We start from the raw sequence: 21,362 nt of genomic DNA on the forward strand, positions 1-21,362 counted from the left end.
AGGGTGCAGTGAGCTGTGATCATGGAACTGTACTCAGCCTGGGAGACAGAGTGAGACCCTGTCTCAAGAAAAAATAAAAGAAGCCATGGGATCAGCCGGGCGCAGTGTTCACGCCTGCAATCCCAGCACTTTGGGAGGCTGAGGCAGGTGGATCACAAGGTCAGGAGTTCGAGACCAGCCTGGCCAACATGGTGAAACCCCGTCTCTACTAAAAATACAAAAATTAGCTGGGTATGATGGTGTGCGCCTATAGTCCCAGCTACTCCAGAGGCGGAGGCAGAAGAATCGCTTGAACCCAGGAGTTGAAGGTTGAAGTGAACCAAGATTGTGCCACTGCACTCCAGCCTGGCTGACAGTAAGACTCAGAGTCAAAAAAAAAAAAAAAGGCCACGGGATTTGGCCAGAGCTGTCCCTTCTCCCTTCTGTGAACCAGAAGGACAATTGCAGAGGTCTCCACTGAGTTCCCACCTCACAGAAACCACCACACCTCTCCCACTTCTTAGAGTCCCTGAGAAGTGGGGGGTGTGGCTCACTGGCTGGGGCCAGCATCCACCCAAAGCCATCAGGGCCTTGGTCTTTCATGGAAGGATGGGCCATGGAGTTTAGTCCCTGGTGTGGTTTGGGGACCTCCTCCTGACAGAAGAGGTTTTATTTGTTTATTATTATTATTAGTTTTACCACTGACAGGGTGTCTGTTTGAGTCTGGTCCTGGCGCCAGAAGCTAAGGATCTCTGCGCCCACAGAGTTGGCCACTGGGGGAATGGCTGTAGTGATTGCCAGGAGGTAAATGGTGGAGGACATTTGGCCCTTGATGGAATATTCTGCAGCTTTTAAACAAACACAGAGAAGGCTTGGGAACAATGCGGGGAAATGCTTTTGATATAATATTGAGTTAGAAAAAGCAGGATGCAAAATCGGCTGTACACTCTGATGGCAAGAAAGTTAGACTACTAATTATACTACTGAGTACTTCAACGGCACTTATGAAGAAAGTTAGGACGGGGGGCGGGGGGAAGCGCTGGCCTGGGCTCAGATAGGCTGGGGTCACACAGTTCAGCCCTTCCCCCGGCAGCTGCAGGGAAGCATCTTTGCTGCCCGGAGCCTTGTTTTCTCCTGGAAAAATGGAGACACCAATCCTGTAGCTGAAGATTTGTTTTAAGAAGTAGCTACAATCGTGTGTCAAAAAAATCCAGCACAGGCATGGTACATCATGAGGGCACAACCCACGGTTCTCATATGAGATCAGAACTGGGACAATGAAAAATGTCGAGACAGGGTGCAAAAGTGGGAAGATGAAGCAGGGGGTAGATTTTTCTCCTCTTTTCCAAACTTTCTGTAATACGGTGGTTGTGTTTGTTGCAGCAATTTAAGTCATAAAGTTTGGGTTTGCCCAAGACATCTCCAGACTAGGATGATCTGTAGGGCCCCTGGAGTCCAACCTCCACATTTTCCTGTTTTTTTATAGAAACCACTTTTCCTGAACCTAGCTAAAAGCAGATGCTGGTGTACGATTTGAGATTGCTTATTATTTTTCTTTTGTCTTAAGCATCTTCAATTTGTGTAAATAACACATCCTCTTAGGAACTTTTTAACTCTAATTTTCTTTATCTCACGTCAGCGCTCTGGTCTCGGGGGAAAAAAATAAGAGTGTTTATCTCTCATTCCCTGAAGGAAGTCAGATCATATAATCAAGATTAAACAAATCCGTAAACTTCGCTAGTTACTTGGCCGCATTTTATCCTAACATATAGTTGGTTTTGCAGGCAACTTCCCCTATGGTAACAAGGCAGTTCTTTTCTCCACCCCAGTGTTCATTTAAATCGCCAGGCCACTCTTAAAGAATATCTGCTTGGGATTCCCAAGCCCTTTTGTAATGTTTCCTGGAGGATCTGCCATCTAGAGGGGGCCTTGGCCTGCTGGGCGCTGGGGGAAGCTGCACCAGGAGCTGAGTGCGTTGCGCAAGGCCATAAAGAGCATAGAGAGCACAGGCCTCTGCTGTCCCTGAGCTGCCTCTGCCGATGGTCTATACCACATGCTGTTTCTTCGCTCATTTGGGATTTGTCCCTTCCTCTTATCCTCGTGGTTCCAGAGGTGGCCCACAGCCTGACTCTGTGTCCACCCTCCTTGCTGCCCTGGAGGCCCCTCCCTGACAGGCAGTGCGGACATGGCCGTGGTCCTGCTTTGCCGAAAGCCCTGTAGTAGCTCCCTCTTGCCTGTGCAGTGTGGTCTGAGCCTCTTGGGCTGGCTTTCAGGGCCTTCCCATCTGGTTCCTGTGATGTCTGCAGCACCCTCGCTCTGACATCTGCAAGGCAGTGACTGCAGAGGTGGCACACCCTCTGCTACACCTACCGTATCACTTTACTGTCCCCCCAAATTCCAGCCTCCCCTGCTTCTGCCCCTACCATTCCCCTCTGCTCCCTCTCCTCCCTCCAGACCTGGCTCTGTGGGCTTTCCACTATTCTAGCCTCCTCCGGGCCCCTCATCCACCCTAGTTCCATCACCTGAGATGGTCTTTATCATACCTGTTGCCATTGGTCATTCAGCTGTGTGTCTGCTTGACCTGGAGAGACTCAGATCTCCATGAGGGCAGGAAGTGTGTGATCTGCAGAAAGGATGACTGGATGAAGAAATGAATGAGCAGTGGAATGAACATTTTTGTCTGCTGTCTGTGCCAGTCCAGTGCTGGCAAGTCTGCCCAGGGGTAAAGGAAGTCAACAGACAGCCCCTTGCCTCCCTCTCTGACCTTAGGGGTTTATGGCCCAGCCCTTCTATCCATCTTGTGTTGGTTTCTAAAAGGCAGAGAAACTATGGTAAATGGTTAAAAAAAAAAAAAAAAAAGAGCAGAGCTAGGATCACACATACCTGGCTTCAATCCCTGGTTTCATCCCTACCCTTAACTAAACCAGCCGTGTGACTTTGGGCAAGTGACTCAAACTCTCTGAAACTCCATTTCTTCATCCATGCTGAGGATGGATAACAGTAATCCTGGCCAGGCATAATCCCAGCACTTTGGGAGTCCGAGACAGGTGGATCATGAAGTTAGGAGTTCAAGACCAGCCTGGCCAACATGGTGAAACCCCGTCTCTACTAAAAATACAAAAAATTAGTCAGTCACGGTGGCGCGTGCCTGTAATTCCAGCTCCTCTGGAGGCTGAGGCAGGAGAATCACTTGTGGTGAGCAGAGATCATGCCATTGCATTCTAGCCTGGGTGAGAGAGTAAGACTCCATCTCAAAAAAAAAAAAAAAAAAAACCAGTAATCCTTACCTCATAGAGACACTATGAGGATTAAATGATGAAATGCATGGCACATGACCAGCCCAGAGTAAGTGTGTGAATGTGTGGTGATTCTATCAGTCAGGACATTTTTGGTTGCTGGTATCAGAAACCCAGTTCAACCTGGCTTAGAAGCAAAAGAGGGTGCCCCAGCCAAAAAGTCTGCAGTCATCTGATTGGCCACCCCAGTCTCTAGAGTTGGAGTGAGGTCGACCCACTAGCTGGCAGAAAGCGGGATCTCCCAGGGAAAATTGGAGCATAGTAGCCAGAAAAAGAAGGATGGATACTGGGCAGGCAGAGCAGCAGGTGCCCCCATGACTAACTGTGGTGGGAGGTGTAGAAAGGCAGAGGCCTTCACCATGGCCCAACGCTGAGAGAGGTGGTGTTCAGCCACCTCCCCTGGGCCTTCCCCTTCTTGCATGAAAGTGATCTCCAGGGGGTGGGGGGTGGGGGAAGGAATAGCATTAGGAGAAATACCTAATGTAGATGACGGGTTGATGGATGCGGCAAACCAACATGGAACATGTATACCTGTATAACAAACCTTCACATTCTGCACATGTACCCCAGAACTTAAAGTATAATAAAAAATACAATTAAAGTTAAAAAATAGTAAGAAAAAAGAAAGTGACCTGCATATTCTGCCTCCATGCATCAGGGGTGGCCTGGCCAGAAGAGCCCAAGAAAGGGGTTTCTGCCCTGACTCTGACCTTGAACTTGGGCAGACCCCTCTCCCTCTGTTGCCTGTTTTCCCATCTGTAAAATGGGCTTGCTGGAGGAGATAATCCCTGAGTTCTGCTTAAGCTCTAACGATGACACAGGCAGCAACTGGTGTTTATCAAGTGCCTGGTGTGTGCTCTGACTTTGCTCAGGGAAACCAAAGATGGCACGGACAAGCCCCTGCCCTCCAGAATCTACTACCGGCATCTCCCTACCCCGTCCTTACCAACACTCTGCTTCCCATTCAAGTGTCTGTTATAGAACCAAAAGGCCAGCTGGGCATGGTGGCTCACGCCTGTAATCCCAACACTTTGGGAAGCTGAGGTGGGCAGATCACTTGAGGTCAGGATCAAGACCAGTCTGGCCAACATGGCGAAATCTTGTCTCTACTAAAAATACAACAAATTAGCTGGGTGCAATGGTGCACACCTGTAATCCCAGCTACTCAGAGGCTGAGGCAGAAGAAGTGCTTAAACCCGGGAGGTGGACGTTGCAGTGAGCTGAGATCATGGCATTGCACTCCAGCCTGGGCAACAGAGCAAGACTCCATCTCAAAAAAAAAAAAGAACCAAAAGGCCTTTTCAATTTGTTTTATATATTGAATATAGGTGAAATGTCCAAAACAAGTAGACCGAATGTTTCTATTTTCCTCTATAAAAATGAATGAAAACCTTCAAATTTCTACTACCTTCAAGACAGATCCAGAATCTGACCCCTTCCCACCACCTTTACTGGTACCCACCCCCAGCAGGAGCCATCATGATCTCTGCCCTGGAATAATCCGGCAGCTTTGCTGGCCCCAGCATCGTTGCCCACCCCCTCCCAGCAGTCCACTTTGCACACAGTGTCCTAAGCACTCCTACCATGTCTCTGCTCTAAACCTTCAATAAGGTGTCATCGAATTCAGAGTAAAATGGGTGAAGAAAAATCGAACAATAGGCTCTCCCTACTCCCCACCCCAGCTCTGATCTCATTTCTACCCACTTCCCTCCTTGCTCACACCATTCTAGCTACACTGGCCTCCTTGCCATTTCTCAGCCACACCTCAGGGCCTTTGCACTTGCTGTCCCTCCTACCTGGAATGATCTTCCCCCCAACCACCCTCCCAGCTCATTCCCTTACCTCCTTCAGGCCTCTGCTCCAAAGTCACTCATCAGGAAGGCCCTTCCTAAAAGTCCTGAGAAAACACCTCTCTCTGCCCCGCCTCGTCAGCTGAATGTTACTCTGTAATGCATCCCACCAGGAAGAGTATGTTTCTTACTGTCTGACTTTGCCCACCGGAATGTCAGCTCCATCACAGCAGCAACCTCGTCTGTCTTGGTGATTGCCGTATACCCAGGCCCTGGCATGGTGCCTGGCACATACTGGACATTCAATTCATATTTGTTAAGTGAATGAATGACTAAAGTCCCTGAAGTTCCTTTCTAATGAGGGACCTTGGCTTTTTTATTCCATATATTTTGGCTTCCGTGGGCCAGTGGCTTTTGTGTGAAGAGGGGCCTCCCAGCTTCCGGCCATGATTTTCTCCCCCGCCCCTGCCACCCGTGACTGGGCCTTCCTTCTCCCAGGGCCTGGGAAGGGGAGCCACAGCTTGTTTGCCCCACCATTGCCTCTCCACCTTCGTTTTCTCCAGCCCTAGCTCCCATCAAGCTCAGCATTCATTGAAACGCCCCTCACCTCCACCCTGTGGTGTGCCCAGAGCACAGTGTACCCCATGGCTGGCCGTGGGAGGAGTGGTCTTTCATTCCTGGGGTCACCATTCTTCTCATTGTGTGCCTTGGGTGGCCTGTGATTTGTGAGAATTTGCCATGAAAATTGTGCTCAGCTGCATTGTGAAGAGCAGCAGAGACTCATGTAGTAATCTCCCACCCTGCCACCTCCCAGTCTCCCAGAGCCTCCCAAGAATCACCACTAGGATGGGAGGAGGAAAGGTAAGGGGAGAGGAAGACTCCCATTTGATATTGAGCCACCTGGCTTTGTGACCACATCCTTTCAAAGACCACCCAAGGATTCCCCATGTCCTTCAGAGCAGAACGTCTTTAGAAATGAAGCCCAAAGGTGTGAGTTCCAGGAAAGCCAACGTTGCATCATGAGGAATGCTTTCATTTTCTGTGCTGAGGTAGGGGGAAGTCCCTGAATCCTGGCTTGGATGTGCTTTGGAACCTCAGTAATATATATCATCAGTAATAATATCATATTATTAATGACTTGTTACACACACACGTTGTGCCAGGTAGTACTCTAGGGAGTTCATCCACACTGTTTCAGCAGCTTTGTGAGAGGAGTCATGTCCCTGTTTTCCAGGCAAAAAGACAAGCTAGAGAAGTGACAGAAAATGCCAGAGCTGGGATTCAGGCTGCCTTGGCTGTTTCTATTGCCTGACCTGTCTTAGCTTTTGAATAAAAGCAGGGAAGGTATTTGGATACTTTGCACAGAGAAAAGCAGCCCATTACCTCCGCTACTAACCCCAAGAATACAGGGCTCTGTTGCCTTTGGAGGGACTCTGTAGCCCAGAGGTGGCCCTCGGAGGTCCTTGTAGATTTAGAGGGATTTGATGGGGATGGAGAAGTCATTTGACCCCTGGCTGGCTGTCGTGACAAGCTCTTGGTGTTGGTCCCTCTGACAGTGAAACAGCTCTAGTGCTTCAGGACACACACACACTAAACCTTGGTTTGCTTATCTGTGGAATGGGTATGGTGACTGCTGTGGCAAAGAGATTAGGGCCGGTCTCCTTTTGGTCTAGCCTGGAACCTTCTTAAGTTTATCAATAACCAGTCAAATTAAGACGGTATTTCAAATGAAAATGACTGTTAAATAAAGACCAGTGGGGGCCCGCAGGAGTTCGGAGGGGGCCTAACCGTGCTGCCTTTCTCTTTCCGCAGACCCGAGCCCACCGGCGCGCCTCCTGGCCACCCGGCCGTGCTGCGGCCCCGGCCCCGAGCGGCGCCCGGTCCTGGGCGAGGCGCCGCGCTTCCACGCGCAGGCCAAAGGCAAGAACGTGCGGCTGGACGGCCACTCGCGCCGGGCCACGCGGCGCAACAGCTTCTGCAACGGCGTCACGTTCACGCAGCGGCCCATCCGGCTGTACGAGCAGGTGCGGCTGCGCCTGGTGGCCGTGCGCCCCGGCTGGAGCGGCGCGCTGCGCTTCGGCTTCACTGCGCACGATCCGTCGCTCATGAGCGCCCAGGACATCCCCAAGTACGCCTGCCCCGACCTGGTCACGCGGCCCGGCTACTGGGCTAAGGCGCTGCCCGAAAACCTGGCGCTCCGCGACACGGTGCTGGCCTACTGGGCGGACCGCCACGGCCGCGTGTTCTACAGCGTGAACGACGGCGAGCCGGTGCTTTTCCACTGTGGCGTGGCGGTGGGCGGCCCACTCTGGGCTCTCATTGACGTCTACGGCATCACCGACGAGGTGCAGCTCCTGGGTAGGTCTCGGGGCGTGGCGCCCTCTGGGGACCCGGCAGCGGTGGATGTGTGTTTCTTTAGTAGCCACAGTCACTTATGGAGGGCTCCTTTTGCCAGGTGGGGCGCTAAGCGCTTCATGCATTTTATCTCATTTATTTCTCAAGACAGCCCACCCTCCCATTTTACAGATGCGAAAACTGAGGCATGGAGAGGTTAAATCACGTGTGCTACAAAGCCAGGATTGGAATTCACATGGCTTGAACCCATCCTCTGGCCCAGGTTCATTCACTCACTCATTTCTTCACTTGCTGGTTTATTTGCTCATTCATTCATTCACTCATTCTCACATGTATTCATTTGCTCACTACTTCACTCATTCATTCACACACTTCCATTTGCTCATTTAGTCGTTCATTCACCCACTCAGCAGTCAGACTTAGTCTCTGATCATAGCATCCCTGGTGTACCTCCATGGGACATGCAGAGAGGAATTAGGTGTGGCAAACCCCGGCTCACATTAAGGGGCTCGGGGTGCTGGGGAGGCTGACAGGTGTGAGCCTGATTCTCACATAGGAGGCAGCTGCAAATGCTGAAATCCCGATACCAATTCATGGGAGTAAAAAGTTTGCCGCCTGTATCTCAAGACCTTTTTAAAAGAAAAAAATGGGGTAAAATTCACATAATAGAAGAGCAACCATTTTAAAGTGTACAACTGAGTGGCATATAGTTGGCAACCATCACCTCTATCCAGCTCTAAAACATGCCATCACCCCAGAGGAAACCCTACCCATTAAGCAGCCACTCCCTATTCTCCCCTCGCTCCTGCCCAGGCAACCACTCATCTGCTTTCTGAGACCTTAGCTCTTGAACCTACAGATTGCACTGCAACCAGCCCCGCCTCGATCTCTAGGGGAGTAAAAAGACAATAGGTTTGTCAGGGAGTCTGGACACAGCTCTTGGTGTAGCTTACATGCACTGAAATGCATGGACCTAAAGGTTCATAGGTGTTGACAGATTGATACACCTGTCCATAACCCCGGAGTTGACCCTTCTGAGTCAAGCCTTCTCTTGAAGTAGCCACTGTTCTGATTTTTCACCATAAGTTAGTTTTGCCTGTTTTTGAGCTTCATGTGGAATTGCACAGTATTTATGCATTGGCATCTGGCTTCTTTATCTCAGCATCATATTTTTCAGATTCATCCACATCGTTGCTGTATCAGTAGTTTGTTCCTTTTTATTGCTAAGTAGTATCTCATGAGCTGGATTACCAGAGTTTGTATATCTGAAGGTTTGGGCTGTTTCTGTTTTTTCAGCCCTGCAACTTGTGGGAAACAGTAACCTGGGCTTCTTGCTCCTCTGCCCCATCCCCTTCATCACCCCACCATTGGACAAGTAGGAAAGATTCATGCATCCGAGCTATGCCCCAACCCACAGAAGGAGGGAGGCAGTGGAACTTCTCAGTGGTCAAGAGCAGGGGGCTGGATCACAGAGACCTCTGTTCTAGAACTGACTCTCCACATGCCAGCTGTGTGGCCTTGGCCAGGTGACTGAATCTTTCTGTGCCTCATTTTTTTTCATCTGCAAAATGGGCTCATGATAGCACCCACATCATGGGATTATTGGCAAGGTTACATGAGATGATGTGTGAAAGGGATGCAGCACAGTTCCTGGCACAGAGAAGGCACTCAAGAAATCACAGCTAAGAAATAAGAAGCTCTGTCCATTTGTAAGTGAGCCGGAGCACATGTCCAAATTCCAGGCTTAGACCAGATTGTGAAGAGCTACGCACCCTCCAAGCTGGAAACCTTACTTGGGCATTTTAATTGTGTCGCCTCATGCTCTTTTCCATGAAAGGCTTTGATGTTCACCTCCAGGAGATGCAGGTTTCTAAAACCTCCTAGATTTCCCATCATCTTTTTTGGAGCTCTTTGTTCCTATCCAGGGAAGCAATCTCACCTCATTCACCTGCTCATTTGCACCCCATGTCTCTAAGTAGCAGCCCAGAAATCACAGCCACTCCATAATCATCTCAAGTGGATTCAGATTTTTAAAAAATACAAATTGGAGGCAGCCTTTGATGACTTAATGAGACTGCATAAATCTGTGAGGACACATGAACTCTCCCCCAACTCCATTTACTTATTCAGCAAACCCTTATTGAACTCTGACAACATTCTAGGGAATGGTAGAGCCTGTTGGAACATCAGTGTGGCATGGCAAACATAAGCCTCAGCTTCCCTTATCTGCAGCTCGCCCCTGAGGTGTGCTCATTGATGGAAAGTACCTGGCACAGGTGCCACAAGACAGTGATCATAAAATTATTCTGTCCTTTTTTTTTTCTCTGCCTCATGATCTGCAGGAAACACAAACATATATAAAGGGGAAATGGCATTAGAAGGAATTTCATCCTTGCATGATGAGATCTTGGGTGAATTTTATTTCCTTATATCTCTGAGTCACCTTTTAAAAATGCATATATGTAAAGAGCTTGTATTGCTTTTACAGTCAGAAAGAGCAATAAGGATATTGTCCTCTGAAGGTTATATGAGATAATGGAGGGGAAGTTTCTGACACGTAATTGAGGCTCAATGAATGTTTACTTTTCTTCCCAGAGGAAAAGCAAGTTGTCATTGGCTACTCTGGGTAAAGGGATTATGAGTGACTTTTTTTCCTTTCCAAGATAACAGTGATTTAGAATCAGAAAAATGTTAAACTAAAAATAAGAAGCTAAGCAGTCATGATTTTGTATGGTTTAAGTACAGGCAACAAATACCCTGCTATTTTCAGGACAGGATGCGACACCACGAGAACATCAAAAATCCCACCCGAAATCTCCCAATACCTGGGAGAATTTGGCTTCCTGGAGGTGGTGTCCAAGGTACCCAATGGATACTTAAAGAGACAGCCAGTTTCTGTGCTATCCTGAACACTCTGAACAACTTTCCATCACGAGGAACAAGGGACTGACATGGTTCCTTTAGAGCTTCTCAGTTGTAAATTCTAGAATTGAAACCCCCTGAGACTCCTTCATTCCTCCCTCACCACAGTCAGGTCCCACTGAATAAAGCCTGAAAACCAGTGAACAAAAGAGGCACCTGGGATAGAGTTGTCCAATCAAGCAAATAAAAATATAGGACACCCAGTAACTTTTGAATTTCAGATAAACAAGGGAAAAAAATTTTTAACACAGGGTTTCACTCTTGTTGCTCAGGCTGGAGTGCAGTGGTGTGAACACAGCTCACTGAAGCCTCGACCTCGTGGGCCTAAGAAATCCTCCTGCCTCAGCTTCCTGAGTAGCCAGGACCACAAGCTCATGCCTGGCTAATTAGGAAAAATTTATAGTAGGAGCATGTCCCATGCAATATTTGGGACATACTTATGCAAAAAAAAAATGTGTTTATCAGAAATTCAAATGAGACCAGCACATTACACCTGTAATCCCAGCACTTTGGGAGGCTGAGGCAGGCAGATCACCTGAGGTCAGGAGTTCAAGACCAGCCTGGCCAACATGGTGAAACCCTGTATCAAATAAAAATACAAAAATTAGCCAGGTGCGGTGGTGGGCACCTACAATCTCCATTACTCGATAGGCTGAGGCAGGAGAATCAATTGAAACTGGGAGGCTGAGTTTGCAGTGAGCCGAGATCACACCATTATACTTCAGTCTGGGCAACAGAGCAAAACGTCCTCTCAACATAAATAAATAAAACAAAATAAAATAAAAACAGGTAACTGAGCATCCTGCATTTCATCTGGCAATCCTTGTCTAGGTAGCATCCATCCTCTCTTGTGGGGCTGGGGTGTGTTTTATTTGCCCTAGATCTTGAGCCAAAGTCTCAGAAATAAAAAAGGTTCATAGTTCTCACATATTTTTGCCTGGTGGAACTGTGGGCCCAGCCCAGTATCCTCCTGCACAGAGTCCAGCTGCAGCAGAGAGTGCTGCATCTGTGGTGCCAGACCCTGGGGTGCCCTTTCTGGATACAAAATTCAGGGTTCCGAGAAGGAGAGCGAATAGCCTAGAGCCACCAAGACTGTCAGTGGCAGAGCCAGGACTGGAAGACCGCTGCGGCAGTATTTAGTTCACATTGTGCTCACCTGGGGAGCTTCGACAGTCCCACTTCCCAGGCTGCACCCAGACCAATTAAATCAGAACCTTGGGGGGTGGCACCCAGGTTAGGCTTTCTTAAGGGCCCCCACATACTGCCAGGGTTGTGCTCATGATCCCCTTTGCATAGGTGTATACCATACTCGCCCTCTCTTCCTCCCTCCCTACTTGGGAACCTTGGGTGTCAAGTTCAGTTCTTCAGATTCTACTGTCGAGGGGATGGAATCATTGGACCATGCACACCCTGTGTCTTGCTCTTTTTCGCTTCATCCCCAATGCCCACTCCTTTTTATGCCTTCCCCTGCTCAGATAGACACTACTCTGATTAGTAATCCCATGAATGCATCTTTTAAAAATAGGTAGATTTGTTTTATATGTATATGTGGATGGTATTGTGCTAAGGATCTTACCCTGTTTTTCTTTTTCCGCTCACCCTTTTTTTGGATCTCTCTGAACTGCTGTATGCCTGTCTGGTTCTTTGCTCCTTCACGGCCCCTGCCCACTGATGGACACCTGGGTTACTACCAGTTCCCCAAGCTACACACACAGACAATATTGTAGGGTGCATTGTCTCAGAGAGCTGCTCTACGACTGCCTGTTGAATGGTCTCTGGGGTACAGATCAGGATGGGCTTGCTGGATCCTGGAGTGGGTCTATTCTGAGAGACTTGGATTTCTTGAGATGCTCCTCAGGGCTGAAGAGAAGGGACTGAGCCCAGGAAAATTACTTTCCACTAAATTTGGCAGTTCCTGGAGCCAGGAGAGGAAGCTTCTACCAGGCCATACACTTTTTCCCTCTCCTCGCCCTGGCTCCAGGAAGCATTTATTACAGGTGGAGTGTCCCCTATCAGAAATGCTTATGACCAGAAGCACTTCAGAGTTTAGACATTTTTGGATTTTGGAATATTTGTATTACACTTGCCATTTTGGCATCCCTAATATGATATCCAAAAATCACTGTTGGTGATTCTAGAGTTAGTGTTTTTTCATGTGTTGTGCTCAAAAAGCTTCAGAGCTTGTAGCATTTCACATTTCAGATTTTCAGATCGGGGATACTCAACTTATTATGTCTCTTTCCTGTGGAAGCTCTTTCTAGAGGTCCTTGAGCTCAGTACTTTGAGGAAGTCCTGCCCTTCTTCCCAGGCAGCTCCAGGGTGGTGTCAGCCCTGCCGTCCTTCCTTTGCCCAGTGATGGAAAGCTGGTCAGATTGAACAAGCAATGCTAGTCAAGGGCCATGGCATAGCAGACCATATTGTCAGAAATCTTTGGTTGCAAGGGATGGAAACTCAGTTCAATCTCACTTAAGGAAAAAAAAAAAGGAGGGATTAATGTCTCATGTGGCCAAAAATTCCTAGGAATGGTTGCCTTTAAGCCTGGCGTGATGAAAGGTCCCAAAGAACAGTACCTGGAATACCTGTCTGTTTTCATTTCTCATTTTGCCATCTTCTTTGGTGGCCTCATCCTCTGTTGGACTGTCCCTTTGGGGTGGAGGAAAGGCCACCAGCATTTCCAGTCTTGTGTCCACTTCACAAATCCAACAGAAGAGCTGCTTTCCCAGAAGGTCACCCAGCCTCTCTAGATGTAGCCTAATGGATCTGGCCTGGGTCACACGCTTGTCTCTGAACCCATCTCCATGGCCAGGGGGACGGGATGAAGTGACTGGCCAGGTTAAGGCCCTTCTCCCTACTCCTGAGGCAATGGGAGCTCTGGGTGGGGCAGTTCTCTCCAGAGAAAAGCTGGGTGCTGTTACCAGAGAAGGGGAGTGGATGCCAGGCAGCCAGAAACAACAGCCCTGCATGACCTTGGAAAGGAGTCCTTTGCCCAACTTGGAAGTGCTGAGATCCCTTGTTAATGATAGTTACTAGGCACCTACTCTGTGCCAGGCACAATGCTGAGAGTTTGACATGGGTCATGTCTTCTCTTCCTTACAAGAATCCTGTGAGGCAGGAAACTCATTTGCAGACTCCAGGTGGATGGAGAACTTGGTCAAGGTTACATACTGTTGGTGGTCCTAAAGTCAGAGTTGGTTCATTATTGTTCTAAACAAAGTGTTTGATAAAGACTTGAATTTATGGAGCTAAATGCAGGGTTCAGAGGTCTTAGCACACCATTCCAGGCTGCAGGAGAGGAAACTGAGGCTCAGAGAAGGGCAGGAACTTGCCCAAGGTCTCCCAGCTAGTCAGTGGCCCTGGTGGGGGAGGGAGGTGTGGACCCAGGGGCTACCTCAGTGAGGGGCCTATGAGCACACATGAGGTGGGGAGGAACGCCGCTGCTCCTGGCTTCAGACAGAGCCCCAGTGGGAGCTATGCGGAGTCATTAGCTTTGCACTTAATGTTCTTTTTCCAAACAGACCAGGCCAGCACCTACCACCTCACCCCAACACAAATCATTTGCATGGCAAGGTGTCCTGAAGGCTTTTTCTTTCCCAGTCTGGAACAAGACCACCACTGTGTGGCCACCAGCCTGCCCTACCAAGGGCTTCGGAAGGCCTGTTCTGCACAGGCAAGGAGCTGGGCACATCGTGATCCCACTCTTCTGCCCTCTTTAATCTTCCCACAGTCCAATAAGATGGGGTGAGGGTCTCCACTTACTAAGAAGGGGACCTGTGCTGTTTTGAGGCAGCCCAGTTTCCCACTTGCAAAGTGGGGAAACTGAGGTCACAGCCAGGTCTGGCCAGGTTCCAACCAAGGCCTGTGTCTGCAGTTCAGCCTTCTCCAGTTGGCAGAATGGCATCTGGAAAAACACAAGGTCAGTGGCCCACAGACCCGGGTCCTGCCCCCGAACACCCAGGCCAATGTTTGCCATCTTCTCTCCTAGAGCCCTCTCCCTTGGTGCCAACCTCCTTGGCCTGCCCCCTGTGGCCATGGATAAGGAGCTCTGCTCCTGTCCCCCCCTGCCTGCTCATGGACATGATTCCTGTCATTTGTCCACTTCCTCCCCCTCCACTGAATCATCCCCCTGAGCACACAAAAGAGCCCCAGTGGCGTCCATCTTTTTAAAACATCCTCGATCAGCCCCTTACCAGCCACAGTCCCATCTCCCTGCTCTCTCTCCCATGGAGTAGGTTTTTCTCAAGGGCTGGCTATGCCACTCTCTCCTTTTCCTTTTCAGCTGTACCCTGAGACATGGGTCCCCACCCATGACTGACTTTCAGCCTGTCAGACCCTGAGCCTACTACTGGGCTCACTACTGGGCCTCTCGCTTTCACCCCACTGCTTGAATGTTGCTGCCTGTGGCTCCTGGGCTTTCCCGAGCTCCCGCCGTTGCTCCTGCTTTCCTGGCTGCCCCTGGCCCTGCCTGTCCTCCATATGTTGAGAGCCCCAGGGTTCTATCCTGGACTCACTCTTTCATTTTTACTTTCTTAAATTGTGTAATGCAACATGCATATAGGAAGGCATCTAAAAACAACTGTAGTGTTCAACAGTCATAAAGCAAGGCTGTTTCTGTCTATCTGCCCTCTTTCTCCATGTGATCTGAGCCCATCATTGGGCTCGACATCTAGACTGTTTGCTCCCAAATGCATCTCCCCAGCCCTGATGCCTCCCCTGAACCCCAGGCCTCCCACCACCTAGCCAGCCTCTCCTGCATCTGAGGGGCATCCCACACTGAAAATGCTCAGACTCAGCTCTCGAATCCCTCACCCCTGCTCCTCAGCCAGCCCCACTGGCAGTAAGTGGCTACACCCAAAGTAACCCGGGTGTCATCTTTGATTCCTCTTTTCCTTGCCTTGGATCCATTCTGTCAGCAAGTCCTGTCATTTCTGCCTCTAGTACATGACCCAAGTCAGTCCCACAGAGACAGAGTGGTGGTTACTGATGGATGGGTTCCTTTGTCTCCCGTTGTCCCTGTCTTCATTTTCATGTCTACACAAAGATGGTTTCTCTTGAGACATACATTCTGCTTTACTTCCAGTCCAGCCCAGATATATTGGACTTAAGAGAGAAAATGGGTGCGGGGGGGTGGGGAGCACAGAGAAAGGGAAGAGCTAGGTCCTAGAAGTGACTCAGGGAGAGTGGGAGGCCAGGGGCCTATCCAGTCTCCTTGTACCTGCCTGGGGACTGCTGCTGTGTGTTGGTGCTCAGTGGGTATTCATGGCGGGGAGGCAGGGAAATTAGGCCCATGGAGACTGAAACTCCAACTCTGGCCCAAGGGTGAGTCCCGGTGCTGGACAGCTCTGAGTCAAATGACAACAGCAGCATTGGGAGGCAGTATTGCTAGCCAGGGGCCTGGCTCTGGAGTCACAGTCTGGGCTGGAATCCCATCTGTCACCCCCCAGGTTATGTGTCCCTCAGTAACTCACTCCACCTCTCAGAGCCTCAGTGTTCTCCCACTGTGCAATTTTTACAGAGCCACACGGCATAGTGGTGAGGACTGAAGGGGATCATCAGTGTATGGAGCTGCATCTAGTAGGTTCTCGAGAACATGGTTACGTATGTACTTATTTCAGCCACAGGTAAAAACGGCAGTCTCAACGTGCTCCCTTGGTGCCTCTAGATGTTGCTGGATTTCTGCCTGTAGCCAACTGGTTCTCCTTAGAAGAAATGCCCCTTTAAGCATTGGATTGTGAAGTGTCTGGCCTAGGCCAGCACTGCGCTGTCTTGGGGCTGTCTCAGGCAGGGCCCATGCCCAAGAGGGACAAAATTCCTTGAACAGAGAATAACTGAGGCCATGCAACCTTTTCTGAGGGGCTGCCATGTGCCAGGCACCCAGCACAATGTCACATTCATTGTAGCCCAGCCTGCAAACACACCAAGCCTCCAGCACCTCAGAGCCCTCACATGTCCTGTTCTCTGTGCCTGGAGAACCTGCCCAGCCACCACTCCCTTGTCTCCAGGTCACAGCCGTTTGATCAATCAGGGAGGCCTTTTCTGGCCTGCTTAGTCCCCCTTTGTACACTCTCACAGAATCCCAGCTTTGTCACTCCCTGGCTGTGTGACCTCTTAGAGCCTCAGAATTCCCCCCACTGACACATCCCCACATAGGACAGCGGCTCTTGGTTGCACTCAGCAGTTTTCTGTAAGATAGCTTCAGAGAGTCTTTCTCCCCCACTGGAACAGGAGCGCCATAAGCACAGGAACCATGCCTGTGTGTTCACCTCTGTTCACCCAGCACACAACAGCGCTGGACCCACAAGTGCTCTATACATTTTTGTGACCGTAATTAATGTTTTCAGCACTTAGTGCCATGCTCTGTATTACTCTTCATAAAAGTAATATGGGGGAGTTTACCACTATCACTCTATGTTATGCTGAGGGAGCTGAGGCTCTGGGGGGTAAAATGGCATACCTAAGGTCACATAGCCAGGAAGAGCCAAAGCCAGGACTTGAACATAAGTATGCCTGTCTCCATAGACCATGGTCTCCTGTGTGAAGCCACTTGGAGGCAGGAGGAGGAGCATTAGGGGTGGCAGCAGAGGCAAAGCATGTTGACAGGAGCAGGAGAATGAGGCCAGCACCTTTAGGGACGGGCAACTGTGGGTAGGGCAGGGAGCCTAGGAAAAGTGCATTGCACTGAGACTTCCAGAAACAGTACTTATCTAAAATGCCTTTTCAAAAAGTGCTTGTTTTAGTCTACCTTTATTTATGTGCCTTTTTTCTGATAATAAACATCAACTTATGTTCATTAGAGAAAAAGGGAAAACTAGAAAAGTATAAGAAGCAAATTTCTACCCAGAGATAACCACTCTCACATTTTAATGTATTTCTATATTCTTCCTATGCATCCTACATACACATTTTCCACAAAAGTAGAATCAAACCATGTGTTCAGTTTTGAATCCTTTTGTTCATTTAATGTTATAGATATTTTCCCATTAGTAAATATTAATTGAAAACTCGATTTTTAAACATTTTTTTCTGATAAAAATTTATAGCTCTATTAGTCTATTCTTGCATTGCTATAAAGAACTACTTTAGACTGGGTAATCTGTAAAGAGGTTTCATTGGCTTATAGTTCCCCAGGCTGTATAGGAAGCAATGGCTTGGGAAGCCTTAGGAAACTTACAATCATGGCAGAAGGTGAAGGGGAAGCAGGCACAGCTTACCTGGCCAGAGAGGAAAGAAGATTGCGAAGGGGGAGGTGCTACACACTTTTCACCAGATCTCATGAGAACTTATTATCAAGAGAACAGCAAGGGAGAGGTCCACCCCTATGATCCAATCACCTCCCACCAGGCCCCTCCTCCAACACTGGGGATTATAATTTGACATGAGATTTGGGTGGAGACACAAATCCAAACCATATCAGTAGCATACAAGTTTACTGTAGGAAAACTAGATAATACAGAAAAATCTAAAATCCTTCATAATCTCACCCCGAGATAATTACTATTAACATTTTCTTACTTCTCATCAGCACTTGATTTCCTATGCGCATAAATTGATACAGACAGACATAGACAAATGCACACATACATACTTTTTTAAAGAAACAAATTGAAACCCCACTTCTTCCCACAGGCTATGGGAAGGAAGCATCCTCGCTAAGGCAAAGCACACACACTCAGAAGCCCATAGACACCAAACAAGTAGCTGACAACTTTTGTTAAGACCTTGAAGAGGGCCACCTCAGAGGCATCAAGAGAGACCAAACCACTTCAAAACAAGAACAAGCTTTAGCCCATTGTGGCCAGGCCAGAATTCAGGTCCTGCAGCAGATCTACTGGTTTCCCAAGTGCTATAAATCCAGTTTAAGTGAAAGGTACCTGAGGAAGTACATTTGGACCCACTGGGGCCTGGGGCATACAGTTTGAAAAAACATGTGCATTCTTATGACATCGTTTCATATTTGGAAAACTAAAGAGGAAACATTTTTTAAGATACTATAGAATGGTGACATTTAACAAAATCCTGGCTCAAGGTGGTCTGTTTAAAAAGTCTAAGAAACACTTATTATTATGGTAAACAAGAATGTTTGTATCACTGAAAAAAAAAACCTTCAAAATATTTTAATGACTCTTTCCTGTTGTTATTCAGCATAGCAGTCTCTGCTAGAGACCTTAGTCGTTCACTCATCCAATAAACTAATAATAGTGAAGGCCATTTGCCAAGCCCTGAGAACATGGTGGTGACCAGACACAGACCCTGCTCTCCATACTCATATTCCAGGTAGGGAGGCAGAAAATAAACAGGTAATCTATTAAAATACGAAGAACTGTATTACCCAAATGATAAAGACTATTTTTGCTTTTTTATCTAACTATAGCATATGAAGAACATTTTTTCAAATTACTAAATGTTACTTAAAATATTTTCATAACTGTAACTTTTAAAGAGCTTGCCCTTCAGCCAGGCGAGGTGGCTCACACCTGTAACCACAGCACTTTGAGGCCGAGGTGGGCAGATCACTTCAGGCGTTCCAAATACTCTGTCTCTACTAAAAATACAAAAATTACCCGGGCGTGGTGGTGGATGCCTGTAATCCCACTACTTGGGAGGCTGAGGCAGGAGAATCGCTTGAACCCAGGAGGCGGAAGTTGCAGTGAGCCGAGATTGCACCATTGCAGTCCAGCCTGGGTGACAAGAGCGAAACTCCGTCTCAAAAAATAAACAAACTTTCCCTTCATTTTGTTTTATCAACTGAGTCAATCTCCTGTAGCCTTTTTTCTTTCCATGTAGGCACTGTACTCTTGTGCTGTGAACACAGCAGTGAGGACAGGTCCAGGTCCTCCCTTCTTTCAGAGGCAGCATATGTTGAAGAGGCCAGACTCTAGAGCCAGACAGCCTGGGTTCAAGTCATGGGTTCATCTCGTGGCTTGGTCACTTAGTAGCCGTGTGCCCTTGGTCGTGTTCCCCAACCCCTCTGTGCCTCAGTTTCCATGTAAGCTCAATGGCAGGTAGTACCAGCACATGCCTCACCAGGGTACTTGAGTAAGTTAAATGAGATGGCGTGTGAAAGCTTAGAAGTGCCTGTTGCATGATAAGGCCACGAGCACAGGTTTGCTCTTTTTATTGGAGCTTATGTTCTAGTTGGGGAGACGGACAATAAACAATTTTTAGATGCCCTTTTAATGATCAAAATATGGAAACCTCGGAAAGAGGGAGAAGAACAAAGGGAAGAGGGGAAAGGGTAGGGAGAAAAGGAGGGATGGAAGAAGAGGAGGAGGCATGAGGAAAAGGGCCTTATCTGCCCATCCCAAAGGTAAGACCCTGTCAAGAAAACCAAGATTGTGCTTAACGCAATTCTGTGCACCTGTGGCTCACTAAATAACACAGACGGGCAAAAGGAGAGTTTAGGGCCAGGATGGGATGTGGTTGCTCTAGGGCGGGTAGGTGGCCGAGGCCTGCAGGGGGCAGCGGGTGGGGAGGGGCTCGCGCCCAGCCTCACGCACCTCCCCGCCCCGCCACGTCCCTCCCTGTGTCCACGCAGAGAGCGCCTTCGCCGACACGCTGACGCCCGCGCGCCTCAGCCAGGCCCGCTTCAGCGCCTGCCTGCCACCCAGCAGCCACGACGCGGCCAACTTCGACAACAATGAGCTGGAGAACAACCAGGTGGTGGCCAAGCTGGGCCACCTGGCCCTGGGCCGCGCCCCTGGTCCCCCACCCGCCGACGCCGCGGCTGCCGCCATCCCGTGCGGGCCCCGTGAGCGCCCGCGGCCCGCGTCGTCGCCGGCGCTGTTGGAGGCCGACCTGCGCTTCCACGCGACACGCGGGCCCGACGTGAGCCTGTCGGCCGACCGCAAAATCGCCTGCGCGCCGCGGCCCGACGGCGGCCGCACGCTAGTCTTCTCCGAGCGCCCGCTGCGGCCCGGCGAGAGCCTCTTCGTGGAGGTGGGCCGCCCGGGGCTGGCGGCGCCCGGAGCGCTGGCCTTCGGCATCACGTCGTGCGACCCGGGCGGGCTGCGGCCCACCGAGCTTCCCGCCGATCCAGACGCGCTGCTCGACCGCAAGGAGTACTGGGTGGTGGCGCGCGCCGGGCCTGTGCCGAGCGGCGGCGACGCGCTCAGTTTCACGCTGCGGCCCGGCGGCGACGTGCTCTTGGGCGTCAACGGGCGTCCGCGCGGCCGGCTGCTGTGTGTCGACACCACGCAGGCGCTCTGGGCCTTCTTCGCCGTGCGCGGCGGCGTCGCGGGACAGCTGCGTCTCCTCGGTAAGTCTCGGGCCTCGCCTTCGCGAGGCCCCGCCCCCGCCCCGCCCCGCCCCGCTCACTAGACGCTGCACCGCTCAAGGCCAGCCCGGCGGTTCTCGACTTTGAGCGCCCTGCACGATCCACCCCGTCCAAAATTGCCGGGCTCCACCCAGAGTTCCCGATTCAGTGGGTCCAGGGTGCGCCTCCAGAACGTGCATTTCCGACAAGTGCCGGGGGATGTTGATGTTATGGCTCTCGAGACCACATTTTTTAAACCACCGACCTAGATAGGTAACTGGCTGGTCTCGGGGTTTGGCAGGCTGTATACCCTCGGTAAATGGTCGGTGCGATTTTTAGCTCCGTTGTTATTATTGTTATATTAGGGTGTTTTTAACATGTAATGCACAATAAGTGTAGGGAAAAAATAAAATCGACTACACATGAGAGAGGAAATAAGAATGGTATCGTCCACAGAAAGTGGAATGGAGGCTTAAACCATCCTGTTTTGAGATAATTTTTGCCTTCATTCATGCCAAATAGGCAGAGAGCAGCCACCAGCTGTGAGCTGGGCCCTGGGCATCAGGATAGGGCAAGCAGAGGACATGACATATACCATCCCGGTTAGGAGTTCACAGACACCCTAATGGAGCGCTGCACAGTGTAACATTTGCTACAGCCGGAGCTCCTGTCCCACCTTGGTGGAGTGAAGGAGATGTGCAGAGAAGGCTTTCCAGAGAGCCTGGCTTCAATTTCATGGCTCAAAAAGTAGAGTCTAGGCAATAAGAACCA

General features: G+C 49.7%; 1 protein-coding gene across 1 annotated transcript in view; it reads left to right on the forward strand.

Moving 5' to 3' along the window:
• Nucleotides 1-21,362, forward strand: part of NEURL1B (neuralized E3 ubiquitin protein ligase 1B) — a 42,477-nt gene that overhangs the window by 14,591 nt on the left and 6,524 nt on the right. The window contains exons 2-3 of the mRNA XM_035290524.3: nucleotides 6,878-7,423; nucleotides 19,875-20,594. Coding sequence (XP_035146415.1) covers nucleotides 6,878-7,423; nucleotides 19,875-20,594 — 1,266 coding nt within the window. The remainder of the gene's footprint in view (nucleotides 1-6,877; nucleotides 7,424-19,874; nucleotides 20,595-21,362) is intronic.

Source organism: Callithrix jacchus, chromosome 2 (genome assembly GCF_049354715.1).
Source record: "Callithrix jacchus isolate 240 chromosome 2, calJac240_pri, whole genome shotgun sequence".
NCBI lineage: Eukaryota > Metazoa > Chordata > Mammalia > Primates > Cebidae > Callithrix > Callithrix jacchus.